General features: G+C 42.9%; 1 protein-coding gene across 1 annotated transcript in view; it reads right to left on the bottom strand.

Moving 5' to 3' along the window:
• The window catches only part of PDZRN3 (PDZ domain containing ring finger 3), a 217,229-nt gene that overhangs the window by 185,149 nt on the left and 5,167 nt on the right, over positions 1 to 26,913 (bottom strand). The window contains exons 2-3 of the mRNA XM_031470739.2: positions 17,714 to 17,800; positions 11,923 to 12,030 (exon numbers count right to left, since the gene is read on the bottom strand). Coding sequence (XP_031326599.2) covers positions 11,923 to 12,030; positions 17,714 to 17,800 — 195 coding nt within the window. The remainder of the gene's footprint in view (positions 1 to 11,922; positions 12,031 to 17,713; positions 17,801 to 26,913) is intronic.

Raw genomic sequence — 26,913 nt, 5'->3', positions numbered from 1 at the left:
GGCTTTCTACTTGCAAGCATGGCATACAATTTCCTTCTAAAGTAAATCTAGGTGAAACAAAACACTGCTGCTTCAAGAAAAAAATGTTAACTGTTTAACCAAACAGGTGGTGTACATAAGGCAGAAACTGAGCAGGTCGCATACGACGGACTGGTTTGAGAAGCGCGTGTTTATGTTGGCACATCAGCCTGAAATGCTAAACTGGCTTAACTGACTATCCTGCACTCTGATTTTCCAAGGATGATGGTGGACCCTCTCTCCTGCCCCAGTGTGTGTCAGAAGGACTCATTTCCTCTCTTGCTATTTTCATGTCTTTCTGGCTGATAATTCTCACAGGCATCATGCTTCAACAACAAAAGACACCTGCACCCCAATGTTCACAGAAGCACTATTTACAGTAGCCAACACATGGAAACTACCTAAATGTCCACCAACAGATGACTGGATAAAGAAGCTATGGTATATTTATACAGTGGAATACTACTCAGCTGTAAAAAAAAAAAAAAGAATAAAATAGTCCCATTTGCAGCAACATGGATGGACCCGGAGAATGTCATTCTAAGTGAAGCAAGCCAGAAAGAGAAAGAAAAATATCATATGATATCACTTATATGTGGAATCTAAAAAAAGACAGATGAACTTACTTACAAAACAGAAACAGATTCACAGACATAGAAAACAAACTTGTGGTTATGGGGGAAGGGGGTGGGAAGGGATACACTGGGAGTCCGAGAAATTTGCAGATACTAACTAATCTATATAAAATAGATAAACAACTTTCTACTGTATAGCACAAGGAACTATAGTCAATATCTTGTAGTGACCTATGGTGAAAAAGAATATGAAAATGAATATATGTATGTTCATGATGACTGAAGCATTATGCTGTACACCAGAAATTGACACAATGTTGTAAACGGACTATACTTCAATAAAAATATATATACATTAAAAAATAAAAAGATTGGAACAAGCTGATTCCGAATGAAAAACACATCCCTCTTTCTCTTCTTAAATCTCTACTATTTTAAGTTTTAAAAGATCACTTAGAACTGGGATCAATTTTAACAGAAGGTTACAAACAGATCATACTGAATGCCTTTAATGTTCTAACTGTGGCAAAAAAACAACAAACCCTTACTTGGCCTTAACTTTCAATCAAACTGAAGGAGAAAGAAAAATATCACTTCAATAGAATTAGTAACTTCCTTCCTTGTCTTACTCTCTCTGAATTAGTGTAATTCCCTGTATGGTCTGTTAAATCTAGGAAGTTTAGCAGATGAGACTCCACATTTCACTTCTAAGATGTACTTAACATAACAAGCAAATTATCTAAACTCACCTATGAATAGGCTTTGCAGGCAATTAAGTAACCTTGTCAAAACAAAGATTTCCCTGCCTGCACTTTACATAACACCACCTGCCCAAAGGAGTCTCCTTTCATCTCTCACAACTTATAAATAGAGGTTATTAAACAGGGACTATGTTCAAAACAGCTTAACACTTCATCTAATTTGTCTTCAGTTTCCAATGAGCAACTCATACAAAATAAAAGCAAAATCTCACAAGTTACTAATGTGCAGTCATTGAGGGGCTTATGCATTCAGGCATATACATTCACTCTCATGTTCATATATAGGTATATTTATACATTGAGTCATACATATATGTAGTTTTTACAAGCTCTTTAGGCAATCCTAAAAAAAATCTTGTATGTCAAAACACAGAAAATGAAAGGTCTGTGGCTAATAAAAGTTAAAATGTGGTTTAAAACTTGATTAAAATGCAGATACCAAGGTCAAGGGAACATTTCTCTGTAAAGGATTCAGCCAAATGTGGCATTTAATGTCCTGCCTCTGATCATGTTTCCCTCTGCTGTTTCCTACACCAAAGGCAATTAGCCCTTCAGATACCAAGATGCTGATGTGGACAGCTGAACGAAGAAATTGTAAACCTCACCAACTTTGTTACCATTATCATTAGTCCTTTAAAAAGAAAGGGGAAAGTAGTTCTCTATTCTGGTTTTTCAATCTTACCTTTTAGCCACCAAAGAAAATTAGGACGTTGCTCCACTGATAGTATAAGTGTCGAGCTTTCAATAAAAACATGACATATTTTTTTCTTGATTCCCTCTCATCTAAAATTCCTTTATCATGAGCAGTTCGATTCCAACTCTCTGACATATGTTAGTATCACCTCACCCATGGTTCCTATAAGCGTATCTGACTCTCAGATATTTCAGAGAGTGATACAAAGTATTAGAACCCAGTAACATGGTTGCAAAAATCATACTTCATCCTATTTCTCTTGTGCTCCTCCCATTTCATTTCAGCTAGAGTTTAGAACAAGTGATGAAAAGACGACGTCTTCCACATGCAATTTCCACACCTCATCAGATTCCAGCACACAGGCCACTGTACCCAGTGACTGAGCAAACTGATTAAATTTTTTTGGCAAAATAATGTTTACGATCAGTAAGGTTTTCTATTTTCATCTTTACTCCTTTTTGGATTTTTTTCCAATTTTTCTACATTGGTGTACTGCATGCATATCTAGATATAAAAATGTTACCTTGCAAAGAATTCAATGTAACTTGCAATCTTAAGGGAAGATTTTGTTCAAAGAAATACAAACTCCACAATTTAAAGAAAATCCCAACACTCCTCATGAGTCAATAAAAAAAAGGGAAATCTTCATCTGTTCAGGCACTTTCAAAATAGCTGATAGTGAACATGCAATTGTTTTACTTTATTTTTAGAACACGGAAGTCAGCACATATGCAATGAATTACCAGGCTGTTCACACTAAGATGTAAACTAATAATTATTCCTGATTGATCAATTACTGTGATTTATATGGCATTAGGAAGGGACAGTTCTTTCTTAATCCAGATTCAAAGGGTCACTAATTAAAAAAAAAACTAAACCAAATTAAAATGATCTATTCAGAACTGTAATTTCAGGTTTATGAAGCTGAGTCATACAAACGTTATCAAAGCACTGGCTTGCTGGAAGGTCCCTCCTGCCCATCCTCTACAGAACTACAGGAAACAACACAGCAAAGCTAACCACCGGGGGAGTGTTTATTCTGGAGCCAAAGTTACAGTTTTCAGACACATGCATTATACTGTTTATTGCAGCAACCTCATGGTATCCGTACAGGCAGGCCTCGCTCTATTGCGCTTTGAGGACTATTGCATTTTTTCACAAATGGAAGGTTCGTGGCAACCCCGTGTCGGGGAAGTCTATCAGCCCCATCTTCAACAGCATTTGCTAGCTTTGTGTTTCTGTGTCACATTTTGATAATCCTCTCAATTTTTCGAATTTTTTCATGAATATTGTATTTGTCATGGTGATCTGTAATCAGTGATGTTTGGCATTTATTTTAGTAATGAAGTATTTTTTGATTAAGGTATGTCCACTGGTTTTTTAGACATAATGCTATTGCACACTTAATAGACTACAGTACAGGATAAACATAACATTCATATGCACTGGGAAATCAAAAAAATTCACGTGGCTCGCTTTATTGCAATATTTGCTTTACTGCAGTGGTCTGAAACTGGACCCGCAGTTATCTCCAAGGTATGTCTAAATGGGGACCATATTTTACAGAAGAAAGCAATGCTCAGAGATGAGAAGAGGCTTCTCCAAGGTCGCAAGGCTAGCAATGACAGAATCAGACTTCAATATCTGGTCTGACTCCAGAGTCCATGACTCTCAACAACTCTATACTCTGACTGCCTTTCTGAGGACCCCAGGATCAGTTACGTGCCTCTGTACATAGATCTTACATGGAAACTCCCCAGAGCTGGGACCACGTGTTAGCTAAGCAACCTGAGCTATCTATCCCACATGAGGGGCTACATAGCGCACCTCCAACAAGTGAACATATGCCTGCTGATGGTCTCTCTTCCACTGCTGGTCTAAAAACTCACACAATGCAAAGATTTTCAACAAGCCATGACCGGAGATCATTCTCTGTAATTCACCCCCCTCCCAATTTTTAAAATCAACACCTAATAATGAGTTGCACGTGTCTGGAAACATGAATGTCTTAGCAACAGTCATTCCAGGTCAAGAACAAAACCTGTCTCCTTTGATTACTGACTGCTAGTATCTTCCATTCAACCCCAGAGTTTCTACAGATATTTAAAAAATAAATATATTCACCTCATTTTAAAAAAAAACCGTCTGGCATGTCTCTTTTGGGAAGTGGGGGAGTGGCTAAGAAACCAAACACTGCTAGGCTTCTGGTTCTTTCGTTCCCCAAGAGCTGTCAAATGACCCACGGACTAGCAGGAGAACAGGAAGTGATGAAACATGGAAATTAAGAGAATCAAAAGAGCCAAAAAGGAAGTGGGGAGTGCCCCCTACAGGAGAAAAGGGGCAGGACCCAGACTCTCTATGTTGATAGTCATTTGACCTGCAAAGACCAACAAAGAGAAAAGCTCAAGGTCTTCCTGGAGGAGCGTGGTGCTGGGTGTGGCAGGGAACTCCATTCCCGCTGCCCTCCTGGGAGGGCATCGTACTTACACGAAGTCTTGCTGCTACACCTGCTCACCTGGGGGGACTCAGAGTTTTCAGTCAAAGTGGCATAACTGCAAATCAGTGCTTGCAGCCACCAATCTGCCCTGAGTCTTCCATGGGCAGCGTGCACTGAAATTCCTCATTCCCCTCCCCCTGCTCACAGCACCCTCAGCCACATGCCCTGGGCTGAGTTTTTGTTTCCAAAATGATGTTGACATACTGCTTTGAAGGCTTCCCCCAGGGCCCTTCCCACAAAGCTGATTCCACATACACTTCAGGGTAGATCACTTAAGCCAGTCCATCACAAATGCACCTTCCAAATTCGCTAAAAGTGCACCTAGCTTTGTGTCTTCTCCTAATAGACTGAAAGACAAAAACAATTTTTAAAATAAGTTGCTATGGGTTATGGTTCTCAAAACCTCCATACTCAAAGATAAATGTCTAGATAAGACGTATAAAGAAGATAACTCAATATAAAATGCATCTTTTCTGTACTGTTGTCCAGGATTTGCAGTTTTGTTGTTCTCAGGAAATTGCCAAAGATTACATTTTTTGGCCCTAATCTTTATTTGAAAAAAATTAATGGGGACACGAGTCCCTTCTGATTTATTCTTGATTTTAAAACTCTCTGTGGATGATCTAATTAACCCTTTTTATGAAGGGATGACCACAAGGGATAGTTTAAAAACCTCTGTGGAGCCAGAACGCCCACAAAAGTACACAGTGTCAACAGAAGTGAACTCTGCTAAGATGGGCAGAGAACAGAAGGGAGGTGCTCTGTGCTTCACTAAATGGAGTTAGAGCTACTTGGAAAAACAGCTGATTCTAGGCCTGGGGGCAAGGAATGAACAAGATGAGCCTGGACCATATTGTGTTGCCAGAAAGAAAGTGCTCAAAAAGTGATGGAAACATGTAAAAAAGACAGAGGCACCAGTTTGCAAGAGCTGCTTCTGGTGAACACTGGCCAGTGTGACCACCAAATTATAAGAATCCAAGAGTCCCTACTGAAAGGGACAGACAGACTGCTAAGTAGAAAAAACAGGAAGGAAAGGAACACTTTTCCTTATAGGCAACTAATAAACAGAGAAGGAATGTAGTTAGTAAATCACCATTTGTCAACCCTCACCATAATAATCAATTCAAGTAAAATCTGTAAGTGGACGCTAAAACCAGTGGATGAAAGTTTGAGTCCCAGTAGGATATTTACACAGCCTCAAAGCATGTCCCCTACAAGATACAAGACAAAGAAGAAAACAGTCACTTTATTATAGCAGAGAAACCTGGCAGACAGGACTTCGACCAAGGGGTCCAAATCATCAATAAGGGGACAAAGGGACATCATGTGACGCCCAACAGGGTACACTGAGAAGGACACACTATCTTTCCTCTGGTATTCCTGCCCAAAATGTGGGACCTGAACCCACACTCGAGGAAACATCAGACAAACTCAAATTGAAAGATGTGATACAAAAGACTTGGTTTGTACTCTTCAAAAATTTCAGGAGCCTGTGAGACAAAACCTGAAGACTTGCTCTAAAGGAAAGGAAACTAAAGAAATATGACAACTAAATAAAACCTATGGTCTGGGATTTTCCCTTGCTATCAAAGATATTACAGGGATTATTAGAAATCTGAATAATTTCTGTACATGAGATAATGGTGCCCTACTGATGTTAATATCCTGGTTTAGATCAACTGGACTGTAGTTATGGAAGAATGTCTTATTCTTAAAAAAAAACCCTGATAGATTTGGGAAAAGGGAGTACAGAGAGGCAAGAATAAAGTAAACAAAGTAGATGTTAATATTGGGGGAATCTAGGTAAAGACTGCAGAAATTCATTAACTCTGAAATTGTGTCAAAATGAAAAGTTAGGAAAAAAGAGCCTTCTTTTTTCTAAAAAATAAATCCTTTTCCAGGAGAATTCACATGCTATTCTGCGATTTTAATTGGTCTGAGAACATTTCTCTTCCTGCCTAACACTAAGAAATAGTGAAATCTCACTTGACCAGGCAGCCTGGCTCTGGAAGGGAAGGCACTGTTAATCTACTCTAGCCAACCCTGTAACTCAGTCTTTTCAGCAATGACAGATCAACTAAACCTAGAGCAAACAAAACAGAGAATGATTTACACAAAAGCCGCCGAGGTTACACAGCTTCTGTGACCACATCCTTGGGTCTTCAAATCCTAACACTCCCAAGATGAACACGTATTTACAGAAGACTGCCCAAAATAACAGTGATTGCCAACAGAGGGCTTAAGTCCCCCACTCTCACTGCACTTGGAGAATCACGTTTACTACCTCAAAGCAGAACAGGATGTTGCATTTAACTCAGGCGACTGTTACAGAAATTCCCTTACCGCCAAGCAGGAGACACAAAGCACTACAGAGCTCAACACCAACCCAGGAAACTTGAAGCCTGGCAAAAACGTAAGTGTGGATGGCCTCTAGAAGTCTTTGACAACGAACCTCAGTGCAGTGGTATCACATGGTCGTTCAAGTTATATGCAAGCCATGTGAGTTAAAAAAAAAAAAAAAAAAAACCAAGGTTCAAGAGAGAAATTAACATACGGTTAGCACATGTCTCAACAGGATTTTGGTTTCTTAGTAGGCCTTGGTTTCCCTGTGCTCTCCTTGTATTTTGCCAAGTGAGGTATTTGCATGACAAGTCCTATAGCTCCTGGGGCAGTGAGCAGAGGCGCCAGTGAGGGGCTCCAGTGCTGGGGAGCCAGCTGGCTGGACAGGAGGAGAGATGCTATGGTCCCCACATGGCACCTCCCAAAGGGATCTTTCAGGGTAATAGTGACCGTATGTGATTTTTCACCTTTGGTTCTCTCTTAAATGACTTACAGTAGAACAGAGCAGAATGTGATTTGTCCAAAAGAGACTCTAAAGTTCACAGGAAAAGGTGTTATATTTGTGATGAAACCTGCTTCTGTGGGTGACTCCACACCCTGGGGACACTGGGAAGATCTTTCCAAAGATTTCAAACTGTCAGGAAGAACACAGCACAGTTCCTTTAAAAATCTGGTGGTGAGTGTGAAGGTCTAGGAGCCTTGTGCTCTGTTCACGAGGGAGATTAGAAAGCAGGTTCTGAGGCAGAAAAACTAAAACCGCTGGGGTATTTATGGTTTAGAATGAATAGAAAAGGTACTGGGGAGAGAAATCGAATTTTGTTTTCTACAAAGGAGCTGAGTCTAATCAGCCAGAGGTGGGATCAGAGCAAAGAGCCTGGGGATGCCTGTAAGAAAGGGCAGGGAGGAGACAGGAAAACTCAGGGGTGGACACTACGTCTCAGCACCAGATGAGGGAGGACGGGCAAGACAGTCTTTATGTCCCAATCCGGGCAGGTGGGGGACACGAGAGGCCAGAGGAGAGCGTGGCCTCCAGGGTCAGCTGGGCAGCAAAGCTGCAGCCACGTGGGCTGGCAGGGCACGTGACCTAGGAGGGTCCAGGACTCCCAGGCCCAGCGCCAGGAGGGGCCGCTCGGGCTTCTTATCAAGCCCTTGGAGCCCGTGGCCGGGAAGCCAGCTCTCTCTCTTCCAGTCAAGCTGGAAGGGGAAGTGTTGACAACTCCGTTTCTGAACCAGCCACCCTGCAGCATCGGTTTGGGAATAAGACCAATCTCGACCCCAGTAGTTCTCCCTGGGGTCCCTGTTACATGCCGAGGTAGTGCTGGAAATCTACAGGAGCATTCTTCATTGTCACAAGGGCTGTGGTGGGGACCAGGGGTGCCAGAAGTCCTGCAATGCAGAGTCCCATGCAATAAAGAATTATTCTGGGAGGAGGGTGTAGCTCAGTGGTAGAGCACATGCTTAGCATGCATGAGGTCCTGGGTTCAATCCCTAGTACCTCCCCTAAAAATAAATAAATCTAATTATGCACCCCTCCAAGAAAAAAAAGAATTATTCTGCACCCAGCACAACTTTCATAGACACTGCCAGACATGAGTAAAGGTGAAATAACAAACTTTTTTTTTTATAATTACCTAACTATAGACCCTAATTCTATTTTATATATAAACACTAAGGATTTGAGGGGGCGGTTTAAATTTATACAGATTACACACCCATGTTCACAGCAGCATTATTCACCACAGCCTAAAAGTGGAAGTAACTCAAGCATTCATCAATGGATGAATGGATAAACAAAGTGTGGTACATACCTCTATACATACATGGGACTAGTATTCAGCTTTAAAAAGGAAGGAATTCTGCAGAGAGGGCACAGCTCAGTGGTAGAGTGCAGTGCTTAGCATGCACAAGGTCCTGGGTTCAATCCCCGGTACCTCCATTAAAAAATAAAAACAGTAATAAGTAAATGAACATAATTACCTTCCCCCAAAATAAAAAATAAAAAGGAAGGAATTCTGACACATGCTACAACATATGATCCCGGAGGATGGCGCGTTAAATGAAATGAGCCAGACAAAAAAAGGTAAATATCACTTAGATGGGGTACCTGGAGTAGTCAAACTCACAGAGACAGAAAGTAGAAGAGTGACAGCCAGGAGCTGGAAGAGGAGGAGGGGGAGCAGGAAGGGAGCTTGTTTAATGGCTTCAGTTTCAGTTTGGGAAGATGAACAGTGTTTGTAGACAGATAGTGGGGATGGTTGCACAGCAATGTACGTGGACTTCACGCCACAAAAAAAGTACACTCAAAATGGTTAAAATGGTAAATCTTATGCTATGTATGTTTCACCACAATTAAAAATACACACGCACACAGACATGTGTAAATCAAAGGAAGACTGGACTCTGCTGTGTCATAGCTTAATCACAATCTGTTCACCACCGCGGAAAATCCAATCATGGACGATGATGCTATTCACAGTGCCTGAGTCCACAGCACCACCCTCCTGTGCCTGGCAGCACCTGCAGCTGGTCCACAGGGAGGTACAAGTACCTGGCAATAAACATCAAGGCACCAAGGCATCTTCTAATGTCCCTGTGCCCAAGCATTTACATACCGATAGTTTATTCCAAATTCTCTTCCTTTTATCTTTCTACTACTTTCTAGTATATAGATCTTACAATTAGGGGTGTACATACATAAATATTTATGAATTTCGTTTCACGACACTATTGATGACATTTCAAAATATCTGTTACAAAAACGAGGCAAGGGGGCCTGATTCTGATATTGGTGGGAGCTACGGCTCAGGTCTCAGGGAACAAAGAGCAGTAGGAACTGAGTTACTGATGCAGATTCTGCACTGAGGACAGGACTTGCTCAGCTGCTATGGATTTAACAGAAGCATCCTTCTGCCAGAATTCAAGTTCTTCTGGTGAAAGTCTGGGGGTAGTTGGCCCACTCCTCTGGAAAGGGAGAAATCTGGGGGAAAACTAGAAAGCCCCTGACTCCTCTTGGTGATGAAACCCACACGCCACTTAAAATAATCAAATTCATGCCTGGTAATAAACTCAGACACAGACGAGGTGAACTGGAGAATACAGTTCCCAGTCGAGGGAATCACTGTATTATGTCAAAAGAGATTAGAATTTGACTGAGAAGGGCACGGGGTGTCAATTGTAATCACACATGTATTGTTTTCTATTCTGAGCATCCTTCATTCCATCTCAACCCTGGGACATGATTAATATTTTACACACTGTCCAAAGGGGAATGTGACTTACCAGAAACCGTACTGAATGTTTCAAATACAGATCACTCTTTGCCAAGAGAAAATCCTGCCCAGCTGTACATTTCTCATTTGCAAAACATAAGAGCGATGAAATTCCATTACTGAGAGAAACTGGCTGTTCCACCAAACCCTTGGCAACGGAAGCTCTACTTATCTTTTTGAACAATAGTCTCAGAAAGTGTCTTCTCCCTCTCTTAAAAAAAAGGCAAGTATGCATTTGAGCCCTTGAAAATGTGCTCTTGCCCAAGCAAATTCCTGGTAGGGAAAATCCACTCCCCTGACCTGGGAAGTACAAAGAGTGACCCTAAAATATGAAGCAAAAAAGAGCTCCCAGTTTAAGAACCCTTCAAAAACTGAAGGGGGAATGTAACAACATTAATAATGTCCTTAAAACAAAATCAAGCATCCTTTTCATAGGTAAGTAGCCATCCTGCCCCCATTTCTTCAGGAAAGTCACTCTGACACCCTAACTCGCTCAGTGTGTTTTCCTGGGGAGACAGAACCGTCTATCTTCCCGAGGATGTAAATTAACCTGAAGTGTACTGCTTTGCACATTGCAGAATTCATCCAAACGAGACTAGAAAAGCAAGATTTTGTCCTCCGTCTTCCCAAAGCTCCTTTCCCCAGAAGCACATGGCCACATTCGAGTGGGTTATGCGAACTTCCTCGTGGCTCATCTCACGGTCAGAGTTCCCCCTTGGTCCAGGGTTTGAAATAGGCCATGAATATACTCAAGAAATACAGACGCTATTGCAAATGCGTTTGGAGCAAAAAACATCCAGAGGTAACAGCGCCATTTTTCCAGTTTCCCATTTAACGTGCTCTATCATGGTAACAGCCCATGGCTGTTTCCTGTGGGATTCAACATATCACATTGGATATCACGTTTAATGTTTTTCCTCCTAAGAGATCTAACAAATTGAGCCCATGTATTTACCCATTAAAAGCCATTAAAATGGTCAAGACGGCCAGCAAAAAAGAGTCATTTGTATCAAACTTTGCAACAAGAGCCCATACAAGGAAGTCAGGAACAATTCTTTCTCTTTCAGCATCTGGGAGCCTGCTAGGACACTGTGTGACCCTGTCCCAAAGAGTCCTAGGGTGAGGCTGAGGGCGCTACCTCCCCCAGCGGAAATCAGTAAACCTCCTAGATGGAAATTTTAAATGACGAGTGAAGAACTGAAACTGAAGTCGGCGATGAGATGAGTGACCATCCTGAATATCGACCTTTGCCAGCACATCCCTGGACAGTCCACTGGTCCTACTGACCACAGGCGAAGACAGACATAAAAGAGGGAACAACACATTTGCAGAAATAATTGTGTGCTGTGAGCTCCAAGGACATTAGAATGCTTCCAAGGCTGACACACTTCTACACTGGTCCCCAGTCTGAACAGACTCACCATTTGCACACCAGGGACCACTCATCTGGTTCTAACTAGTGTACAACTCACCAATGGTTCTCACACAAAGCTATGACTAAAGCATACAAAACAGATGCAGGGCCGCATGGAAAGAGCCAAATCGTGAACAAATCACTCATAATTTGGCTTCTCTATATTTAATATAAACAAAAACTTAACACCAAGTCAATCAACATCCAATCTGGTCGCATACAGTCGGCGAATTCTGCCTCCTGCCCAAATACCCACCAGTTGAGGCCTCCCTCCCCCACCAAGCATCTTGCCTTGAGCCGGATGAAAACGGGACGGCATTCAGCCCGCACAAGACACTGGCAGTGTTCACATACCTCAATAATCCTGTCATGAATCTGCAGGCCTCCATCCTTGGCTGCCGGCCCACTGTCAACTATTTTGGACACAAAGATTCCTTCACTGGACGATCCATCTTGGTTGTCCTTTGGGTTAAAAAAACACATGCGTGAATGCTAGGCATTAAGTTGGTCATGAAAATAAAGCCCACACTCTTAAAACAGTAATGGACTCTTGCTGGGGTCACAAGTGGCAACAGGCTAAAAGCCAGCTGCTTCCCCTAATTTCTGTTTTAAACTAAAATTAACATGTGGTAAAATAATGCAAGGCCTGTCAAAAGGTATACAATGCTAAGCCCCTGCCACCTCTAATCCACTCTCCTTCCACCCCTTGGTAGCACTTATCTGCCGCACAGGCATCCTTTCCAAAACGTTTTAGTGCATCCCCTTCCTAAGCATGTATCTCTTCCTTTTTACACACAGAAGTGAAATTATGCTTCCCGCGTTCTTGGGTACCTTGCCCCTTTCACTTAACTTTAACAATTGTGGAGATGTTTTACCACCCAGCCCACTGCCTGCTTCACTTCCTTAAGTGCCTGGATGGCATCCCCGCAAAGGGATAATCAGCACTGTTTCCAGCTGTTTTTACTAGAAATGGTGTTGCTTCTAATACCTTCCTATCTATATTTTGAAGTATCTTTGCTAGTATATATGGGGGCAAATCCCTAGCAATGAAACTGTTGGGTCAAAGGGTACACATAATTGATTGGTATTGCCAAATTACCCTTCAGAGAGTTTCCACTAACAGCTCTTTAGACAGAGTGTTTTCTCACATCCTCAGAAGCACAGAGTATTATCAAACTTTTAAACATGCCATAATCTGATGATAAAAATAGGCATTTTATTTTTGTTCTGATTTGCATCAGAAAAGCCCACCATGACCGCCCCCACCACAATCCTAATAAATTCTGATCTCCAATCTCCTTGAATCCCTTCAGATCTTTCAAAGTCTAGACTGAAACTTTCTAGAAAGGAAGGCAGCTCACTGCTCAAACTCCTTCCTTTATTTAAAATCAAAAGGCTCCAACAAGCTCATAAAAAACCCTCACTGCTTGTTCATGAACTTCTTTCCAAACAGCGCTGGGATGAATGCTTTCCAAGTGTGTGGATTAAATTTCTCGTGATTAACAGATGGATTTATAAATGAAATGGCAAAAGCATGTGTTGTTTCTAAACAAAAGCATTTGAAAAGTAGGTTCAGGATGTTCCACAAAAACTCCAGAATCTACCATCGTGGTAATTACCCTGCCATAATGCCGTAAGATCTGTTTCAATAATAATTTTTCTACATACAAATACATCAGAGTTCCACTTGTTAAAAAATAACTAGGAAAAAAACATTTTCCTCTTTAAACTGCAACCACCCTCCCTCCGAATTCTAAAGAGGGAAACATGATTGAACGCGGTTCAACCTATCCCTTGAAGCACAACTGCAGTGACCATGGTCGGGGGACAATGCACACTCCCCATCACTTCTCCCTCTCTCCCCCCGCCCCTTCTCACAAAGACACACCCACACTATGTAGCGTTGTAAGTATGATTCAAAAGAAACCAAGATCATAATCTAAAACAAGCATTAAGTGTTCTTCCCAACGTTTATCACCACATGACAAAGCTGGGTCTCTAAATGTCATCTGGATTCTATCAACACTCTTCCAAGAGAAAATGGTCAGCAGGGCTGTGGGTGCTGGGCTACATCAGCTGTCCCCCAAAGGCACCTCTGCCCAGCTCCCCAGCACTCTGCTCAGGCCGACTGCACACCAATCCTTTCCCGCCTGAATGTCTCTATGCCTCCTTTCTCTCTCCCGGCCACCATACTAATAATGCACTAACCCCAGCGCATCCGTGTAGTTCCCTTATCCCAGGTGTAAGTACAAAGCAGTGTGACAGCTTCCACGTACTGAACACATACTGGGTACCACGTATGCAGCAAGTGCTCTTTGCCCACCATTTAATCTTCAAATAACCACAAGTGGTAAGTACTATTAGTATCCATTTCGTTGATGAAAAACCTGAGACAGAGAGGTTAAGTACCTTACTCAAGGTCACACAGCCAAAAAGTGGCATAGGTCAGTTTCAAACTAAGGATAGGTTGTCTCTTATACAAGCTCTAGTGCAATGTTGTCTCCCACTGAAACAATCTCAAAAATATACAATAATTTATAAATCGAACATTCCATTCTATAGAATATTAACTTAAAGACTCTCAATGGACCATAAAGCATTTATGGACAGGCCTGAGTTCCCTAAAAGGTGATGTCAACATATTGAATGAAAAGAAATCTGTGTTTACTCTGACTTAATTGCTTTGCATTTCTTGGCTGGGGAGGAAGGGGTAAATGAGGGCTGGGATTTGGATTTTGGTTCATGTTTCAGAATAACACATCGTATGCAAGTAGTTTTTCTTAAGGAACATCAGACAGTCCAAGCAAAAATCAGAGAGGAGAAGGCAAGAGCAAATACCACTGTTTAGGTTACCTGAGGACAGTGGTAGGTGATGGGAACAGAATGCCAAAACGACAGCACAAGGTCAAAGAAACCCAAATCAAGTCCATCTCTGATAGCTAGACTCTTCTCTTAAAAGACATCTCTTTCTTCTTTGCTGGCTCATCTCCTAACACATTTTAAGGTAGAGCTATTAATCAAGGTGAACCAACATGACTTAGGATTTGTCTTGTTTTGCCAGCTTAAGAAACAGAAAAATGAAAGGGATTATTTTCATCCCAGGGGTGCCTGACAATGAACTACACTTGCCAAAGGCTGAAGTGAAAGGTCTGATACACGAAACTGGCTGCTGTTTCTTTAAGTTGATGAGCACTGATGAATGGGAGATGTGATTCTGCTGAGAGCATTACGAACTGCATCATGCAATGAAAGGCCTTATGTCAGAGGCCCCTGGCTGGGCTTATGTCATAACCCAAGCAAGCAACCAACACAGGAACTCCGTGGGAAACACACACGTCATTTGCACTGCGCTCCACTTTCAGTAACTAACAATGAGTGTGCACTGTTGCTCATCTTGGCTTTTTAGTGTGTTCTCAACGACCTGCCAAATTTCCAGGCAACAGTGTAGAATCTTTAGGTTTCATTATGCTACTTCTGCTCAGCAGGACAAGGCTTTGAAAACACCATAGCAAACACAGGCATATGGAATTTAAGTTTCCTCCCCAGGGACATGCATGTAGTTCTTGCAAAAAGACCACATGCACTGAGAATGCCTGTGAACGCTACAAAATTCAGTCCAGTTTGTGCTTAAGCCATTTTTTTTTTAAGGAAAAAGAAAATAACCTAAAACAAGTTCTTTGATAAGTATAAGAACAAAACTGTATTCTAGTGAGGCTGCAAGTATCCTTTCAGCCCTGGGGGGCTACAGAATCTAAACACCATCTTTGCTGGTGGCCCAACAACTGCTAAGCCATAGCACGCCTCTCTGTTTCAGGCCTTTTTCAAACATTAGGTTCCCTTTTCCTATGTACGCGTAGGTGTGCAGAGAACAGATCTTCCCAGTTTGGGCTCTATGGGCTGTAGAAGCTTCTAGAACATCTAACAGCAAAGTGTGTCTTCCTTTACTGTAGCTGTTGCTTGAAACTGGTAAGGATGGGTAGGGAGGGGAGGAATAATAATCATGACTGTAAACCAAGTGCGGCTAACTCCATTATTTGTGACGAACGGCAAAACGCGTTCTCCAAGGGAAATTAGAGAATTTGGGTCGGTCCAGTCCTGGTGTTTCCTGGGACAATGACTGAGACCGTCAAGCCCTAGCTGGCTCCCTCCCAGAGCTGGAGAGCACTGACTCCGGCGGCAAGGACTAAATCAGAGCAGCACGATGACATGCAGTCCAGGATCTCCAGGAAAAGCAAAAAAAAAGTACCAACCTGACCTAATCTGAGTTTCTTGAGAATCCCACTGGGGCAACGGGAGAAACACAGCACATCCCCGCAGCTCGGCCAGGCGGGCGGGCCCCTTGCCCCCACTCACCTTCACTCTCCTACTTTCACCTCATCGTCTCCAAGTGCTCTTTTTTATGTATGTTTTGTAAGGCAGATAATGCACTAGTTCATCATTTTCATGACGACGTATCACCTACAACTAAGCTGTCACTTCTTGCAATAAACCATGTTCATCTGTTTTGGAAACTGCAGCTTTGGCCAAAAGCAAAGGGAATTTTAATCATAACCCTCCTCACGTTACGTCCCTGTCTTCTTCTCCAACCTCTTTCTGGCCACTTCCTGCCCACCTCTCAACTTAAGCCATAGTCTGCAACTTGCAGTTCCCCAATACCCAATTCTGTCCCTGTCCTTGGCCTTATCTGGGCTTTCCTGGGCCTGTCCACTTTCTTTTAGCTCAGAGGTCTTCACAGATGGGTACACGCAATGCAATGCACTGGAATTATGAAAGAGCACATTAGACACTTACTCATATTTTAATTTCATCATTTAAAATGTCTCTTTGCATGTAACTTTTGTAAGACAGGTAACATTAGTTCAGTAGTATATATACATTATAATTTATATCTAAAAATGCTCAATTGTTTTTTTCCAGTTAAGAGTGCTCAACTAAATATGTTCTATATGGGCCTCTGATCTAGCAAACTCCTACACATCCTTCATAACCCAACTCCAATGTACCTGCCCCCAGGACGCCTCTTTCCCTAGGGTTAACTGCCTCCCAAAGCATCTTCAGCTGGACCCAGGCACAGAATATCAATGAGAACAGGGCTTTCCTCTCCTAACCTGTGCGTCTCCCCATCACTCCGTGAGCTCCATGGATGCAGGGCAAACATTAGCCACATCTGGATGGCTGACATCTTATCCTTTGGGATTCAGCTCAATAGCTCCTTCTCTCTTTCCTGATTATGCTAGCCAATGATGACCCTTGCTTCTTGGTCCTACCATATGCCATCCTCCCACTTTTTTTCCTTCGTCACAGTTCTCCCAACCTGTAATTATTACACTCTCTTGTTTCTTGTCTGATGGTCCCCAGGACATAAACTCAGTGACCACAAGGACTCAGTCTCCCTGGCCTACACCATATCTCCCGACCCCCAGCCAACAGCCTGTGTTCAGCACTTATTTGTTGAATGAGTGAATTTGATTCTCCTTTTTCTTTGACGATTTTCCTTTTAAGCTAACAGATAAGGAAAGAGTCAGCAGAAGAAAACAGCAAGAGATGATACATATTCAGGTAATCCTGCTTGAAAGGTGAGACCCCACCACCATCTTCTGCCAGATCCCCAGAGCCCTATCAGCAGACTGTTTCCTCGCAGTTAAACTGACAGATGTGAAGTCGGCCTTTCTTTTCTGGAGGTGGGGGATCATGATGAATGGGGTGGACCAAGAGCTGCAGTGGGAGGAAAAAGCAAAGGCTGCACCAGCCCCACGAATAAGGGACTCGCCCCTGACTGATGCACGGCGTACGGGGCAGAACTCTAGATCAGACCGCCAGTCTCGGAGCCCATGTGACTGCACAATCACTCAGCTCACGTAAGATGCACACATCTTACGTGACTCTCTTCAGCTCAGCTGCTCCACAGCCAGACATGCACCCTCAAAGTGAAATGGCTTGGATTAGCTGTTGTATTACTAGGCAATAATGTATTAGGAGACCACAGCTAAATAAAAATCCCAGTGTGAAGACATTAGACACACAACAAACTCTTTAATCAGAGCAGGATAAGGTGAACAAGGGTTCCTACCCTTCACCCCCCAAACCCTGACCCCTCTTCTGGCTCTATTAGGGACAAAAAAACACATTTCAGCAATGAACGTACCACACATGGCCGGCCACCAATAATATTGAATCCCAGTGAGCCAGAGTCTCGGTGCAGGACAAGAGTCAAGCTTTTTGTTTCTTCACCCTGTAGGGAACAAATGAGTTCGAAATTTTATTTATAAACACGAAAAAAGATGGGAGAAATTTTCTTTCTGTGGACTCCTGGCCTGCTGAGCTGAACATTAAAAATTCCATGTCTCTCGGGGAAGTTTAACCCAGGAAACTCTGTCATGTGTTGAGGAGGTTACAGATGTTTCAAGATACCATCTTACCCTGGAGTGACCACATAAGAATGTTCAGAGATGTCCAGACAGGCTTAATGAACATTTTCTCTCAGTGATAATGTGGTCTGCAAATGCATCTTTCCTCTGCCCAACCCATCGAAGGCCGGCTGTCTAGACAGCTACTCTCTGTCTGTTTCTCAACCATTCCAAACAGCAGACTTCACGTTATGTCAAGGAAAGTTCAAACAGCAAAACTGTCGGAAGTCTGAATGGATGCCGTACGGTCTGTCAGTGGTCATCTGTGTTTGTGAGACTCGGGGAAAAGCAGCACTTGAAAAGTCAGATGCAAACACGGGTGGGAAAAAGAAAAATCCTGAATTTTACTGACAGGAGGCGGCGGGGGCATTTTCACAAAGTAATTACTGTCCAGTCTTGAGGAGATGCAGAGCTGTTCCACAGAAAACACTCTGTCTAAGGTAGGTGGGTCCCTGTGAATTCCTTTAAATTAAACAAGTAGAAGTCACCCAGGCAGGACTGAGAGGCGTGATGTTCAACAGTCAAACGGGCTGCGGGTGCCAGGGCACCTCAAGTAACACTCTCAAGTAACAGACAATGAATAAAAATAGCTTTAACCTTATGTGCAAACTATCACTTAATAGGCTCTGACATAAATATGAAACTTGCTGATGCATCTCTGAAATGGTTCCAACTACAGGGATGGTATGCACCACCTCACGTGTTCTGGCCACAAATTTGCTAGTGCTTTACTCACGTTTTCCGTTCAAACATGGTATCATCCTAATGTGGTATTTTTAAAAAATATGAAATACTTCATTACCAGCTTTCTCAAAAAAAGCATTGACACCTTCTACTTTTTCTGGGGAAATAAATGGCAACATTTCACTGATACAAATGCAAATTATCTGACTGGACCACACTGGCAAAGAAAACCAATCTTTCGGACCTGCAGTGCCCAGTGGTTTTTTGGAAGCACTGCTTTCATTTACGGCTAGTGTTGTTGATGTAAAATGCTGTTTCATATTTGGCCAGGAACAGAGTCACACACACACACATATGTTAAAGACTAATAGGTCTCAATGTATAAAATTATCTCCATGCTTAAAGTTCTTAGTAACCACAGCTGTTTCTCTTGACCAGTTAGTATACAGTAGAATTCAAAATACTTTCAAAAATTTCATGTAATCCTTAGTATCAATTACTAAGACCCTAGAAAAGCAAAAATGATAATCTGTCATTAGAAGAAAGCAGTTTCTGATGAAAGAATTAGGCATCCTCTAAGAACACCACATCAAAGTCTTCATTCCTACAGGGTCACTTACTTGATACAGAAGACAGAGTATTTAAATATAAACGGGAAGCAAATCTCTATCAAGCTACTGTGCTTAACAAAAAACAGTAGACTCTGGTGAATGACAATTTATCAACATTAAAAAAATAATGTCCAATTCATAGCATCTATCCATGCTATCAACCTTTATCATTAATCTCACCTGCAAGAAACTAACAGGCAACAGCTTTCACGGATGTAAGAGAATAAAAATTCAGAATTTACCACATTGTTTTGAGATATAAACACAATGATGTGCAAACTGAAACAGTGTATATCTTTCTGCCTTGGAAATGGGAAACACTGGTTAAGTCCATTTCTTGCTTTGTTATCTTAGAAAGGTGAAAAAATTAGAGATACATGGGAATTGGAGCAAGTCATCACACATGTCTTACATTTCTGGCTTTCATAACTTATCAGTGTTGGAAACTGCACACTTACATAGACATCCAAGGCAGATGGCTCTGGTTTGACAATCTCAAATGATGCGTAAAGGAGAATGCACAGCCAAATGATTAAAATAGACTAGTTTTAAATCTACTGTGTGATAACCATTTATTCTTTCAAAAATGAAAGAAAAATAAAGAACTCTTACTGCATTAACAATGATGACAGCTAACATTTATCGTGCCAGAAATTATACTGAGCATTTAAGTGCTTTATTTGATACGACAATCCAACCAATCTTATCAACTGGCACTATTACCATCCTCAAGACACAGGTGGGAAGACTGGGAGAGAATGTTTAAGAAAGTTGTCCCATTTCAAGGAGCTAGTAAGAGCTCAAGCTGGGATTTAAACCCGTGATCTCCAATTCTAGACCTTAATGACTCTCTATTACTCCTCTTTTTCAGTGTGGAACGTAGAAACGGGTGCTGTGTAGCCCAGAATCTTAGGTCCCTCCGAAGATGGTTCACTTGCTAGAGCTGCAAAAAGTTCCATAAAGGAACTTATCATAGGAGGTCTTACCCAGGAAACCAGTGTTAGAACAAAACTCCAAACTGTTTACTGAACTACTTATCTCCAAAAGACCCAACCTGAGATGCCCAAAGACACGTAGGTCTGGTCCCAAACTCAGCGATCTCCTTCAAGTGACAATGAGACAAACTGGGCCAACACCCGAAACAACATTCCTCAGCCAAAGAGCAATTTACAAAGAACGCTTTGGAACAATCAAGTTGACTGTCTACACCTCCTTGCCAGATGCACTCAATCACAGGGGAGAAAGAAAGGGTGTTCTCATTTTCTGGAAGCACTGGGACCTAGTCTTATCCAGAAGGTCTAGATGTTGGCTTCAGGTGGCAGTGCCTATTTTAGGACTATTTACAGGACTGAGACACCAGATGGAAGATTCAACACAAAACACTGGGAGTGATGGTGTAAGAGAAGACAAAAGCTCTTTCTAGGCTGAATTCCTTTCATTTCCCCATCTAACTACCAAGGGTCATCTCTTTTTCTCTGACACCCTGAGCTTGATTCTGATTTTTCCTTTCCACTCTCCTCCCCTCAAGCAAACTTAACTCTTTCCTTTAATTTTTCATTCTCAGGAGAAATACTAATACAGAATTTAAACACTCGGCTTCACCTTCACACAGCACGTCTAACATGTTAACCACCCTAATTTCTGCTTAACCATGTAACTTGTTTCTGGTCTTAAAATTCATCTGGATAGAGGTCATTTAAATGATTCTCATTCAATCATTTTCCACCAGGTGAAGAGATATATGAATGGAATAAAGGCAAAGGCTCCCATTAGTGCTGCAATCCTGGCTGTTCACAGACAGTGTTAACAAGCGACGTTGTTCATCTTAAGAAAAACTTAACCAATATCGGTCTGTTTGGTAGTTTATCATAACTCATGGATGGAAGTTTTCTCAATGGCTTGGTATAATAAAACAAAGAAGGGAAAGAGCTCTGTTTCACATAAACAAGTGAATAACCAAAACATCAGCCTTTTGAAGCAGGTATGCTATCAATCCTTATACCTGAGAAACCGAGGCTCTGAGAAATTCTTCCACTGGCTTAAGATCACATAGCTGCGAGGGTGGGGGGGGCAGGACTGGAACCCAGGTCCACGGGACTCCAACACCCATGCTCTTTGTGCTACACTGGTAAACTCGTGCACCCTACCCTACACCCCTCTGCCTCAAAAGAGGAGCCTCCACATGAAAATGTCATGAGGGATTAGACATCTAATTAGTTTTGTAATTAGAGTTTTAAGCAAGGCTTTTTAGACTATGTAGCAATAGTGGCAAAGATTAATCCTGTCTGTTGTATCCCGAAGAATGTCATAAGGATACTATGACCTTGATAGGAGTAGGGTAATGGCGAAGATCTGGGACTTCAGAGTCAGAACCTGAGTTCAGTCTCCTCGTTTGTAGAACAGGGATAACACTGGGTTCCTCTTACGTCACAGTTACTATGAAGCATGAATGAGATGAACAATCACTGCCCTGCGTCTCCACACTGTGCCTGGCCAAGAGCAAGGGCTCCCAATACAAGCAGAGCACAGGGTGCGATGGACACCAGCACAGCTCAGCATGGAGGCCATGGAACTCTTCCACCACGTAAATGACTCTGCTGCAAAATCCAAGAAATGGAGAATGTCGAATCCTCAATCTAAAGCAAGTTTGGGAGAGCAGAGGCCTGCAGTTACTAAGCACAGAAAGATCGTGACGTGTTCATCATGACACCTGGCCATCTGATGGGAGCTACTTCTGCGTGCATGTTTCTCCTCTTCCCAAGTCTAGAGAAAGACTGGCATTTTCTGGAAGGACTGCTGAAGTCCCAGGAGACAGTTCTGATCCTGGAGGTGGTGGGAGAGACACGAAAGAAACAAGGGGAGAAGCTTGGCCTGGACCTGCAGCATCCCAGAGATGGGATGGGCAAATGGTACCGACTAGGGGGCTGCGAGGCACGAGGAGGAGAAATCAGACATATGACATCCCAGGCTTGGCGGGAGACGGGGGAGCAGGGAGCATATGTTGGCTCACAACAGGATGGGAGAAACGGCAAGTCCAAGTAAGTGTGGACTTGAGTTGGATACAGACAGTGGAGGGAGGAGCTGGGCATACAGGCTGCTTGGGGATTGCTGAGACCTGGGACCGTTCCAACTTCTGTCAGAGGAGTGAGTAGTGACCGCCTGGGAAGAAAAGAAAGGTGAAGAAGAGCGGGAAAACCAACAACAAAAGTGGAAATGAGATGATACCTCCCTGACAGCCTTACCTCGAGCTGCCCCCATTCTGTCACTCTTTCTCAATGGCAGGGTCCCCTACCTTCCCCAGCCAGGACTCAGGAGGGGAGGAGCTCTCACCAAGAGCTGGGGTGGGGGATGGAGGAGGAAGACGCCTGCAGCTTCGGGACTTAGGGATGGCACTGACTCCCTGGGGGTGGGGCGTGAAGCACTATCAGATGCTCAGCACCCTTTCTCCCCCCTGGAACCCACCTCAGGTGGGGAGCTTGGCCCCTAGTGCAGTGGAGGGTCTACTCGGGAGGTGCTTAGGTCTTTAGGATTGAGGAAGGGCAGAGATACAGTAACCCTGGAGGAGGGAGCAGGCATGAGCCATCCACAGCCAGGAAGTCATCATCAGCAATGGAAGCTCTGTGTTCAGGAACAGACAGTCCGTTCTGCCTAAAATAGGCTTGGCATCCGTATTCGAATGTGTAACTACAGGATCAATGTTACCATCATCCCCCGCCTCGACTCATCATCTGTTCAACTCAAGGGCTAACTGGACAAGAATCTGGGGGAGGAAATAAAAGTCACAGCGAAAAACCAAAAGTCAAATGTACTTTTTCAAAAAGACACCTCATGGTGTGAGTGTCTAGGAAAGAATGCAAACTGTCCTCTTCGGACAGAGTCCCTCTTCCTCGTAGCATTACTCTGTAATTGTTCTCCTCCAAACAGTCTGGCCTCAGAAGCTTGGATGCCGGCCATCTCTTAATCACCGTGACGGCCCCCGAAGTCCATCCATACCACTGTCAATGTGGATTCTTTCTACAAACCCCTTTCCGCTCAATGACGGGTGTTCCTTGATTATCGCTGTTGTGGGACTGGCAGCCGAGAACTGGCTAGACTGGCAAGCTGCCCAGTGGGTTTTGAGAACTGTAATTGACTGACCGCTAGTCTGGGGTGACACAACACCTCTCAGCCTCAGATTATGCAAAGCTCCCAGAGACTCACACAGCTGGGAAACAGCTCTGTCTGTTGACTAGTGACAAGAAAGCGCAAAAAAAATGTGGAGGGGTGGGGGCTGCGGGGGAGGGGGCCAGGAGGCAGAGCTGGCTGCCAGAAATCATGTAGTAAAGACATGAGGATGTCTTCACTCCCTGCACCAAGATGTTTCTGTCCTTTTCGTCAGTCAAACTATGTTTTTAATGGAGAGGCAGCTTGGATCAACCCCTTCCTGTAATTCCCCCTTCAGTTCTAAAGAAGGGATTCTTGGAGGAAGAACGGAAGGGGAAACTGATCAAGGCAAAGACTGAAGACAGTTGTGGGGGTGATGCTTGAACATGGATTGGAAATGGATGAGACCGTCAACGGAAGTATTAGCAGCGTGTATCTGTCACCAAAACAGATGTAGAGAGGATGAAAAGAGACAAAGGGCATGGGAAAACAGGTGGAAAGAAGCAAAGATGTAGCATTTCCAGACCCATAATATCCAGAGGGTAGTATATATTCATCCATTAGCCAAATAAGATGCTTCTGAAAAATGACATAACATAATGAATTAGGTAAAGACTGTCAGTGTTACCCTAAGCCAAAATATTTATATATATTTAGTCTGTTGCTATATTTAAATAACACACGAAATCCCTAAATGTCTACGTCTGTATTTTCGTGAGTTTGATTTCAAGTCTGTACCTCTAATTTTTATCATACAGCCATCTGCTTTTCTGGTGAACATCCACAAGCAACGCTTTCACCAACAAACAACAACAAACTTATTTAAACTTCTACAGTGTTTTTACATTTCCACTTGTTGGATTACAAGGTTTTTGAAATGTGCACATCCAATTACCCAGTCTGGAGAATTTCCCTCTCCAAATCAGAAAGAAAGCAAAGGCTACCCTGCTGTAAGTCCCTAAATTCTCACTTATAGGAGGGGAGGAGCTTTGCCTGGCTTTGTTAATTTCAGTGGGCCAGATACAAATATACCCCACAACCCAGTAACCTCCTCTCATTCACAGCTTTAGCCTCGTCATTTACATCGCAGCCCAGAGCTGCCACCCAGATGCAGTGAAACTGACTTGAACATCCCTATTTCACAAAGTTTCCACCCCTGACAAGCAGAGAACAGAAATCCAGAGACCGTGTCACTCAGGGGCAGCCCCAGGCTCACAATACACCTGTGACCCTTTTGAGTAAAAATCGTTTCCTTCTTCTCCATTAAACCATTTCGAATTTCTAGTGCTTCTCCAGCCGTTGATTTGAAAAAGATCTTAAAACCTACAGGCACTTAATAAATGTTCACTTAACATATGTTCAGTAAATGCTTGGTAAGCCTTCCTGTGCCCTTTATGTACATCACATCCTTTAATCCTAATGCCCATCCTATCAGCAAGCATATCATTATCTCATTGTGGAGATGAGGCTACTAAGGCTTAGAGGAGGTTAGAAAACCTTCCCAGAGACCCTCAGCAATGAGGCAGAAGGAGCACATGACCCTGGGTACCTCCGATTCCAGGGTCTGATACACATCATACAACAGCTCAATTCAGGGTACCCTGGAGATGCTGGTGACATAGTCCTGCATCCAACCTTGACCCACAACATGAAAGACACTGTACCCTTTCCTGATCAATGTACAGCAAAGACACGGGGCACTTGAAAACAGCTTCTAGCAAAATTCTGCGGGTGACCTCTCTGTCCAGGACTCATTTCTGCATGCCTGCTGCCCTCTGCCAGGGGAAAAGCTTATCCCCCAATCCACTCCCAGAGAAAGGGCTGCTACAGGGCTCAGGCACACACAGTCTGCACCATGGCTCTACCCAAGTCCCTGTAAACAGACATACAGAATCGGGGGAGAAGGCACCATTCCATCCAGGACACCATCTCTTTCTTTTCTTTATATTTATTTTGTGTAACTCTCTTTTACAACCAGGACCCGTTCTGTTTTATATGCCATGTGCCCCACGCCAGACCTCTGAAACTGGGCATTACAGCATGGGATGAACAGACCTCACTGCCATGGACCAGAAGCCATCACATTGACTACATGGAGCCAGAAGATGATGCTGGGGAAGTTATTTAACCTTCCAAGTCTCTGTTTTCCCATCTGTAACAGGAAGGGTAATGGGTTGTGGGTACCTACCTCCCAGGATCTTTCTGAAGATGCACCTACGTCTCTAATCCACATAGTGCTTCCAGGTATAGTAATCATCCATTGGAAACCTGTGTAAGACTTTGGAGGGGACACTGCCTCAGGAGAAAATACTTTTATTTTGGTAACAGCCTGGAGTCAGGTGCTGGGTTCAAATCTCAGCTCTACACTTAGAATCCATGTAACTTTTGGCCTTAACCAAGCTGTTTTACAATTTTTTTTTCAGAATCTGCCTCTCTTACCAAAAAAAGAGGGTCTTCCTAATGAAAAGGATGCAGAAGCTAATGTGTGCACACACATAATGTGCCCTAAGTATACACCACCCAGTAAAACTCAGTATTATTTCCTTTCAAGCTCCTTGGTCCACAACCAACACACAACCACCTTATGAATAGGCTCCCTCTTATTAAATATTTTTACAGAGAGGCTAGCATCATTTCTGAACTCAGAAAAGAACCACTTACACATAAATGGCAACTGAATTCCCAATTCAAGCTATTCACTTATGATCATTTAAGCCAGTGTAGCTGGGTAACATCTTTTTAAGACAAATCCTAATTTTCTTTACAAATTACTGAAATGAAATGGGTGTTAGCAGCCCAAATTTCCTTTAGCTGAACTGGGCTGTTCTGTTAAATACACTATGGAAAGGCTATCTGTCGAAGCTTTTCAGAAACAGAATACATGGAACAGTGAACACTGACAGACACATCTCAAAGTGCCTGGACATCTGCAGCATCTTTTGATACAACTGTCTATTAGATTCACTCATTTCCAGGAGTTCTAAAACAGACGAAATCATTTCTGGGATTTGGAGTTTTATACAATTTGATCGGGTGGATCTCCTGGACCAAAAAACCACCTCCCCACAAACCTGGGAACAATTTTGTTAACTTGCAGGTCAAGGAAAAATTCATTCTTTTTAAAGAGTGAACTAACGAACTCACTCTTGGTTAGCAATCTGAAAAGTTTCCATGGCTGACAAGACAGCCCTTTCAATTCTGAATTTATTCACTGAACAAATACACATCGAAGAGTTTATAGGGCACCTGATAATCACACTGGTGCTGGGACACAGCCTGGAAGAACACACATGGTCCCTCCTGGGGAGACAGACAAAAAACAGCCCTTCCCATGATTCAGTTACAGCTGTGATGAAGGCCATGCAGGCCGAGCACCAAAGTGAGTGTCCTGGACATCAGACCTAGTCGAGGTCAGAGAGGGCTTCCTGGAGGCAGTGATGCTAGAGAGCTGGGGTGGAAAGGATAGAAAGGTTATCTAGTAATGAGCAAACCCTAAGTGC

This window comes from Camelus dromedarius, chromosome 17, assembly GCF_036321535.1.
Source record: "Camelus dromedarius isolate mCamDro1 chromosome 17, mCamDro1.pat, whole genome shotgun sequence".
Taxonomy (NCBI): Eukaryota; Metazoa; Chordata; class Mammalia; order Artiodactyla; family Camelidae; genus Camelus; species Camelus dromedarius.
The sequence above is the reverse complement of the archived record's forward strand: the minus strand, read 5'-3'. Positions and strand labels throughout refer to the sequence as shown.